At 32.7% G+C, this 10,179-nt stretch overlaps 1 protein-coding gene across 1 annotated transcript; it reads left to right on the top strand.

Annotated features, from left to right (window-relative positions):
- The first annotated feature begins 955 nt into the window (after nt 1-955).
- On the top strand, nt 956-2,143 carry LOC116013167. The gene is made up of 2 exons (XM_031252817.1): nt 956-1,679; nt 1,782-2,143. The coding sequence occupies exons 1-2, from the start codon at nt 956-958 to the stop codon at nt 2,141-2,143; spliced, it is 1,086 nt and encodes a 361-aa protein (XP_031108677.1).
- The last annotated feature ends 8,036 nt before the right edge of the window (nt 2,144-10,179 follow it).

The raw sequence follows: 10,179 nt of genomic DNA, 5'->3' as shown, positions 1-10,179 counted from the left end.
CGGTATGTTATCAGAAGGCGTTGCGTTGTGAAGCTTATCAAGGGTTGAGCGATGCGTTGACAAGAGAAGAATTAGACCCCGCAGCTCGAGGTAAAATAATTATACTCCCATCATCATTCACAGGTGGAGCTAGGTATATGATTCAAAACTATCAAGATGCTATGACAATATGCAAGCACATCGGTTATCTACACATATTCATTACATTCACTAGCAACCAAAAGTGGCCTGAGATTGAACGGTATGTTACACACCGTGGCCTTAAAGCATATGATAGACCTGACATCATTTGTTGTGTGTTTAAGATGAAACTTGATGTGAAGATTGAAGACATCAAAACAGACAAGTTGTTTGGCGATATATGTGGAGGCATTTGAGATCATACATAATTGAATTTGCCATCATCAATTCTAATTTTCCTTAATAAACTTTAATTGATCATTTTTGTATTATCTTTGCAGTTATCTACACGATTGAATTTCAAAAAAGAGGTCTCTCTCACGCTCATATCTTGCTATTTGCCAAAAGAATGAATAGGCCAAATTCTGCGAACGAAATTGACGCCTTGATCTCAACTGAAATACCAGACCCAGATGTTGATGCAGAATACCATGATGCGATCAGTGAATTCATGTTGCACGGACCTTGTGGAGAACTTCGGAAGAATTCGCCCTGCATGGTAGATGGTAAATGTTCAAAGTATTTTCCAAAAAAACATGTTACTCATACGATTTTGGATAAAGATGGTTACCCGATCTACAGAAGGCGTGACAATGGGCGCACAATCAGTAAGAATGGAATTGAACTTGATAATCGTTACGCCGTCGCGCATAATTGACATCTGCTCCTAAAATATCGCACACATATTAACGTTGAATGGTGCAACCAGTCTAGGTCTATTAAATATTTATTCAAATATGTGAACAAAGGAAATGATAGGGTCACAGCAGAATTCATGAGTAGTTCAGCGAATGCTCTCAATGGTGATGTGGTCGATGAGATTAACATGTACTACGATTATCGTTGTATATCAGTATGTGAAGCCACGTGGCGGCTATTTGGATACTGGATACATTATCGAACACCACTTGTAGATAGGTTAAATTTCCACTTAGAGCACCAGCAGAATGTTGTATATGGTGAAGATCAGCCCTTGGATGAGATTGTGGAGAACCAAACAGTTAAGCAGAGTCAGTTCAAAGCTTGGTTTGAGGTGAACAAAAAATACGAAGAGGCCCGTTCACTCACTTATGCTGAGTTCCCCAGTAAGTTTGTTTGGAAACAAGATCTGCGTGAATGGCAGCCAAGGAAAAGAGGCTACTCCATAGGACGATTGCTTTATGTTCCGCCAGGGTGTGGAGAATTATACTATCTTAGATGCCTTTTAAATTTGGTACGTGGACCTTCTAGCCATGAGGATATTTGCACTGTTGCAGGGGTCATTCATAATTCGTTTAGGGATGCGCGTTATGAATATGGATTATTAGATGATGACAAGGAGTATATTGACGGTATTACTGATTCGAGTTACTTGGCATCCGCCTATGCTTTGCGAAGGTTATTTGCTACGCTTCTCACTTCAAGTTCAATCAGTAGGCCAGAAGTAGTTTGGAATGCCGTTTGGGAATTTCTTACCGAGGATGCACAGGTTCAGCGTCGACGTGTCATGCAGAATTCAGGTATATTGAACTACAATCTATAAATTCAACTTTGTTATTTGATTTACATTATTTATAAATAAACTAATTTGTTGTTTTTGGTTTTTTTTTTGGGTTTTTTAGAGTTGATGTTATCGGATTCAGATAAAAAACAGTTCGCTTTGATGGAATTGGAGAAATTGCTATCTTTGTGGGGGAAAAGCCTAAAAGAGTTTCCAGAAATGCCAATTCCAGACGAAAGTAGCATGTGTTTGAGTGAAAACATGTTGATAGCCGAAGAGTTGGCATATGACAAGGAATCGTTGAAGACAAAGCATGAAACATTGGTAACACAATTGACTGATGAGCAAAAGAATGTTTATGAGTTTGTTATGAATGATATTGATTCCAATGGAGGTGGATTGTTCTTTGTGTATGGTTTACGAAGGAACAAGCAAGACGTTTGTGTGGAGAACGTTATCGTCAAAGATAAGGAGTCGCGGTGATATTGTTCTGAATGTTGCTTCTAGTAGAATAGCATCTTTGCTCTTACCGGGAGGTAGGACGGCGCATTCTAGATTTGCAATACTGCTCTCTTTGAACGAAGATTCCACGTGCAACATATCGCAAGGTAGTGACATTGCCGAGCTTAAGGAGCAAATTGATAATACAGGATGAAGCACCGATGACGCACAAATATTGTTTTGAGGCTTTGGACAAAACCATGAGGGATCTATTGAGGTTCACCATACTAGTCGGGTAGTGTTGAAAAGACTTTTGGTGGAAAGACAGTAGTTTTGGGTGGCGATTTTAGACAGATCCTACCTGTTATTCCGAAAGCAACGAGACCAGTAATTGTCGGAGCAACTATTAATTCTTCGTATCTTTGGACAAATTGCAAGGTATTAAGGCTCACCAAGAACTTGAGATTACGGATCTTAGCTTCAGGGGAAGATAGACAGATGGTTGATTGGTTTTCAAAATGGATTGCAGACATCGGAGATGGGATTGCTGGGGTTGTAAACAGTGGTTTATCTAAGATCGATATTCCACCATGGTTTTTGTTGAAGTGTGGACACGATCCCATAGCAACTATAGTGGAGAGCACCTTCCCAAGCTTGAGATATGGCACGCTTGATGAGTCACAGCTAGAAGGCCGAGCGATCCTCTCACCGACTTTAGATGTCGTTGAATAATTACAATTGTTATATCCAAGGGCGAAGCAGCCATGGGGGCATTGCTCAAAATTGAACAGTAACAAAACGACGTCGTTTTGAGTTGTTTATATATATATATATATATATATATATATATATATATATATATAATTTCATTTGATCTGCGCAATTTCCTTAAATTCTCTAAACGTTCTCTGCTCAGTGCGATTGCACCTTTGCCTTGTCATTGCCTGGTCCGCCTCTACCTCCACCGCCTGATTAAATGCAAGAATATTGATAAATGGGGTCATTTTTTATATCATACATGTAAAGTGCATGCACGCAAAACACACGCACTATCAAATTTATTGTATTAAGACAACTAGTTTTCTTTGCATTATAGACGAAAAGAAAGTAGACAACAAAATACATTTGCACGTAGTTCATCATAAATCTTAGCTTGTATTGTAATTTTTAATGTATTTTTTATTTGATATTTTGTATTCGAATTTTGTATTTGAACATTTTTTAATTCATTTTACTTTCACTTCTTCGCCTCCACTGAAAGAAAATTCTGACACCCCTGGTTATATCATGGATTAAGGTTTATATTACATTGTGAATCTTGGTACAAAAATTATGTACTTTCAGTGAATACATCGTGTACGTACAGGGAACCATTTCTATACATGTAAACAAATAACTTCATAATTGCTGACATATAATATGATAGGTACAAGTTCAAAAACTGTCAACTTCAAATACAAAATTTGAATGTTATTTTTTGACCAAAGTCTACAATGCAGAGTAGATGATTTTTTTTGGTGGGACAAAGTAGATGATCTTGGTACATTATATAATTTGCCGAATAATTATAGTGATATTTTATAATATAACTAACTTCACGAATAAGCGACATTAAATTCATTGTAATGTACTATTTTGTATGAAATATTATAATGAATTCCATTAATTTTGAAATGGTTTTATTTTCTTTTTTTTTTTCAAGGATGGACCAACCTATGTGTTTATGAAGTGGTATGATCCCCAATGTGTCCTAGGTCAAAGAAGATTATACCTGGGCTATTGAGGAGGATTAACAAGAATGAAGAAGAAATATGAAAGTTAAAATTCAAGTTGAGAAGTGTACAACGAGAGAAAGATAGCAAAATGAAAAATATGCGTAGAAGTCTAAATGTGCATCCATTATGCTGGTTATGATAGTTGGCATTATTTTAGTGTTAATGTTAATGTTAATTATTTTTACAAGAATTGTAGGAACCAATGAGAGCTTAGGTGTATGCAACAATATGTATATGCTCCCATAAAAACAATATAGTTTATTGGGTTAGTTGAGAATTCAATTGGGACAATGGTCCATTATTATTATTGTTGTTGTTGTTGTTGTTGCTGTTGTTGTTGTTGTTGTTGTTGTTATTATTATTATTATTATTATTATTATTATTATTATTGCTGCTAGTATTTTCACCCATACGATGCACGAAATGGATTTGTTATAATATATTAAGAATATTTGGATCGATATATAATTATATAAATTATAACATCAAATATTATATAGTGCAATTGAAGATATGTTTTGGATCGATTATGTTTTTTGATGTTACCTTGTTTGAATTCCAGCAAATAATTACTTAATTAATAGCTAATGTGTAGATGTACGCATGCGGTGCTGGAACTTTAGAGATTTTATATATCATTGTTTAGGATTTTTATAAATTGGGCAAATATGCTTGTTCTCTAGTAACTCAGTTATGAGAATCAATTGCTATTCTAACTCATATGTATGGAAGATATATTTTTGTGTAAATATATAGCAAATTTTCCATTTTGAAAAAAAGACATAATATCATTGATTGTATTTACACATTATTGAAAACGTCTTTATAGACAACATCTGTAGTAGCAACACAATCTTGTCCATCCTCGTCTAGAACTAATTAATTAACACTTTCAGGCTATCAGGATGGGTGACTCGGGAGAAAGCCATGTACAGTTGACTGTAATTAAAAACTGGTTTTTTCAGCAATAATGTTCGACCTTGACTTTTGTTGATAATCATGGCATATGCAAGCATCAATGGAAATTATTTATATTGGAACTTGAAGGGTAATCTCGTATCAGAAAGAGAGAGACATTCGAGGGATAAGAACTTTGGTTCCTTTATGTGTCCCATTAACTATTTTTGCTTCAACAATGTGATCTGTCAATCTTGTGATGATGAGTCGCGTACCGTTATAAAGACCAAGAGAATGGTCTATCTTCCGCAATAACATAATAGGTGCACCGGCATTTAATTAATGCCAATGAATGATTAAGAAAACCATACAATTTCAAACTATTTTTTAAGAATTTTGGAGTGTGTACTTCTAATAGACTTTCACCGTTTGGTTCTGTCTTACACAAAGAGTTACAACTTAAATATGTTCGTCATTTTGTAATATTCATGTCGCACATGTACTGATTAATTTGATCAACGACATCTAAAGTCGACGAGCGGATCACTGACCTTCCAGCTGCGACTCGTCAAGCGTGCCATATCTTGAGCTTGAAATTTTAAAAAAATCACTTTTAATGCAATCAAAGCATTAAGTCATAACAATATTAACACCGAAATTTTAATTTTATAGCCTACATGTATATATTCTGTGATTTTTTCCATAAAATTAGTTTTGATAGTCAAACTGTAAAACATATTAATTTGACCAATCACTAAATTTCAAAATGTTTCAGATTCCTAGGCATATATAAGTAAAACTCACATCTAAAGCCTAATTTTTTTTGTCAATATTTCATACATATAAAGCAAGTCTCTGACTATTGTGAGAAGTTAGTAACCTTGAGCCTAACATACAACATAAAGCATTGTGTGATAGTGGGTAGTAACTTTGAGGTAAGATCATTCAAGCATATAAGCATGTTTCGAGCTTGTTTCTATGCTCTCAAAATTCAAATCATCATACTGGCATCAGACAATAAACATAAATATATCAAAATGTATGAATCATATATCTAAACTGTTAATCCAAACTTCACTCTAGATTACCAAATGGAGTGTATGACTTTTTGGAATGTGTCCATCCAAACTGTTGAAATGCGATGTCCATAACTGTTGATTGGGGAACTACTCATGCTTCATATTTCATCAAAATATCCGTTTCTTATGATATTATGATTTATAACATAAATGAATCGACAAATAAACTATATTATGAGTTTTCCTTGCATGCAACAAATATCACAAAATTCAGTGTTCTAAAATAAGTGTATAAATGCAATATGTAGATAATTTGCATTGCATTATATATCATTAATATAATTACTTATCAGTTAGTTATTGCAAGATATTGAGGTACACTTATATTTTGCTATTCAGTAAGTATAACTATATTAGAGAAAAAATTTACCTTGGAGTAATAGGATAATCAGTTGAGTGATTGTTGGTTGACCGTAGAGCGTTGATATTCTCTGGACAAATAACTGTTGAAAAAATAACATAAAATGACATTTTAGTAGCTATATTGTGGTACCAATATATGTGGGGTACACTTTCGATTTGGGTCGGGTCAAAGTGGATTCGGATTATTCATAGTTAGACGAAAAGATTGATATATTGTCCGCTTAAAACGGATAATGGGTGAATGAGAAATTGGTTCTCAAAGTTGACCCATTTGAGTTAGAAAATAGAGAGAAAAAGCTTTCAAGTAGCTTTTGTCCCACATTGGTTTGGGAAGTGGGTTTGCACAACTACTTATACAAGAGTCTTTTTAAGGCATATTGAATTGTATAGCATAGAGGCTCTCTTTCGCGCGCAAGGGGAGGGGGTGCAAATCAAATCCCAAATGAACTTCAAAAAGCCTGAGTCGTGTGTGCTGACATGAATGTCGTTCAGAAAATTGCTTTGCGGGTTGACTTATGCCAAATTTTCGTAACATCAACCATATGGCTTTTTTTTTTGTGTACACGGGAATTGTATTACCATATTTTAAATATTACGCAAACCTTAATAGTATAGGAGTGTTTTGCGGAAGTTAAAGTTGAGATATTGTTTTTATTAATAGTATAGATTGCATTGCAGGAAATATATGTACTGTATTATTACGATTAGTAATTTAATCTAGAATTGTATTACGAATAGGAACGTAGGGAAGAATATATTTTATTAGGAATTGTATTACCATATTTTAATGTACAATTGTATTACGAATAGAATTTATTACCATATTTTACAATATTACGCAAACTTAATAGTATAGAGTGTTTGGGCGGAATTAAAGTTGAGTATTGTTTTTATTAATAGTATAGATTGCATTGCAGGAAATATATGTACTGTATTATTACGATTAGTAATTTTAATCTAGAATTGTATTACGAATAGGAACGTAGGAAGAATATATTTTATTAGGAATTGTATTACCATATTTTAATGTACAATTGTATTACGAATAGGAATTGTATTACCATATTTTACAATATTACGCAAACCTTAATATTATGAGTGTTTTGGCGGAAGTTAAAGTTGAGGATATTGTTTTTATTAATAGTATAGATTGCATTGCAGGAAAATATATGTACTGTATTTACGATTAGTAATTTTAATCTAGAATTGTATTACGAATAGGAACGTAGGAAGAATATATTTTATTAGGAATTGTATTACTATATTTTAATGTACAATTGTATTACGAATAGAAATTGTATTACCATATTTTACAATATTACGCAAACCTTAATAGTATAGGAGTGATTTTGGGCGAAGTTAAAGTTGAATATTGTTTTTATTAATAGTATAATTGCATTGCAGAGAAAATATATATTGTATTATTACGATAGTAATTTAATCTAAATTGTATTACGAATAAGAACGTATAGAAGAATATATTTTGTTAGAATTGTATTATCTATTTTAATGTGCAATTATATTACGAATCAGAATTGTATTACTATATTTACCTTATTACGCAAACCATAATAGTATAGGAGTGTTTTGAGCGAGTGGTTAAAATTGAGGATATTGTTTTTATTAATAGTATAGAATAATATAGGAGTGTTTTGGGCGGGCAGTTAAAAGTTGAGGTTATTGTTTTGCAAAAAAGAAATATATTTATAAGACAAAATTTTCTGATCTGACACGCGAAACAGTCTCAAGAAAATTTGCCTTAAAAAAGTGGTAAGATTTGATGAGAGCCATTATTGGATGCTAAAATGCAGCCACAATTTACTTCCCTGGATGAGACGATACATTGCCATAAATGTCTGCCACACTTAATGTCGTTAATGATAACAGTTACGCCGTATACTATTAATATCAATATGATCGGCACTCTTCAAACCTGTTTCTCTAAGACTTGTAATAAGAATGGTGTGTTATTCATGTATATTCAACTATAGCACCTGTATGATTGAATCCACAAGATATTTGCAATGCTCTTGCCCCAATCTCAAAGTTAACCATTGTAGGCTCTATGTGGTCAACATCGTTTCCTAGGCCTGCATAGCAAAGACTTGTTCAGTCCAAGGCAAGTGCACAGACAATATGTGTGTATATAAAATCTAGCATGGTGGTCGCTTTGTTTGCAATGTAGGTCCCAGTCATATGCATTTTATGCTTCTACCCACTCTGCTTTCTAATGTTTAAGTGGCAGTAGATTTGGACAAGGGAGACTGACAGACAGTCCACAATCCCTATCAGGTGGTGTTGCATCTAGGGGTGGGCGTTTTGGTATTCGGTTCGATTTTTTCGATTTCAGTTTGATTTTGAAAAATAAAACCATTCGGTTTAACATCATAGTTCAGTTCAGTTTTGGTTCGGAATTCGGTTCGGTTTGGAACCCCAATTCCCAACATTTCCTAGTTTTCTAGCGAAAAAGAGACCAAAAAATTTGCATCTCATGGAAAGATATATACTGGCCCCCTGGGCCTAAACTAAATGACACAAATTCAGCCATTGGGACAAGGGGGAATTCACGATGAGATATTCACTCTGCTTTCTGATTTATGTTGTGTGTGCATTTATCCCTTCTGTGTCCTGCTAACTTTTTTTTTTTTTTTTTTTTTTTTTTTAATCCAAACCTTAATAGTATAGGAGAGTTTTGGGCGGGAGGATTTGTATCACCATATTTTAATGTACAATTGTATTACGAATAGGAATTGTATTACCATATTTTACAATATTAAATATTACGCAAACCTTAATAGTATAGGAGTGTTTTGTACGAGAAGTTAAAGTTGAGAATATTGTTTTTATTAATAGTATAGATTGCATTGCAGAGAAAATATATGTACTGTATTATTACGATTAGTAATTTTAATCTAGAATTGTATTACGAATAGGAACTTATGGAAGAATATATTTTATTAGGAATTTTATTACCATATTTTAATGTACAATTATATTACGAATATGAATTATATTACCATATTTTACAATATTACGCAAACCTTAATAGTATATGAGTGTTTTGGACGAGAAATTAAAGTTAAAGATATTGTTTTTATTAATAGTATAGATTGCATAGCATGGAAATATATGTACTGTATTATTACGATAAGTAATTTTAATCTAGAATTGTATAACGAACAGGACGTATGGAAGAATATATTTTATTAGGAATTGTATTACCATATTTTAATGTACAATTGTATTGCGAATAGGAATTGTATTACCATATTTTACAATACTACGCAAACCTTAATAGTATATGAGTATTTTGGGCGGGAAGTTAAAGTTGAGAATATTATTTTTATTAATAGTATAGATTGCATTGCAGAGAAATATATGTACTGTATTATTACGATAAGTAATTTTAATCTAGAATTATATTACGAATAGAAACGTATGGAAGAATATATTTTATTAGGAATTGTATTACTATATTTTAATGTACAATTGTATTACGAATAGAAATTGTATTACCATATTTTACAATATTACGCAAACCTTAATAGTATAGGAGTATTTTGGGCGTAAAGTTAAAGTTGAAAATATTGTTTTTATTAATAGTATAAATTGCATTGCAGAGAAATATATATATTGTATTATTACGATAAGTAATTTTAATCTAAAATTGTATTACGAATAAGAACGTATAGAAGAATATATTTTGTTAGAAATTGTATTATCATATTTTAATGTGCAATTATATTACGAATCAGAATTGTATTACTATATTTTACCTTATTACGCAAACCATAATAGTATAGGAGTGTTTTGAGCGAGTGGTTAAAATTGAGGATATTGTTTTTATTAATAGTATAGAATAATATAGGAGTGTTTTGGGCGGGCAGTTAAAAGTTGAGGTTATTGTTTTGCAAAAAAGAAATATATATTATAAGACAAAATTTTCTGATCTGACACGCGAAAC

Source organism: Ipomoea triloba, chromosome 3 (assembly GCF_003576645.1).
Source record: "Ipomoea triloba cultivar NCNSP0323 chromosome 3, ASM357664v1".
Classification (NCBI taxonomy): domain Eukaryota; kingdom Viridiplantae; phylum Streptophyta; class Magnoliopsida; order Solanales; family Convolvulaceae; genus Ipomoea; species Ipomoea triloba.
Note: the sequence above shows the minus strand (reverse complement) of the source record. Positions and strands in the feature narration are given on the sequence as shown.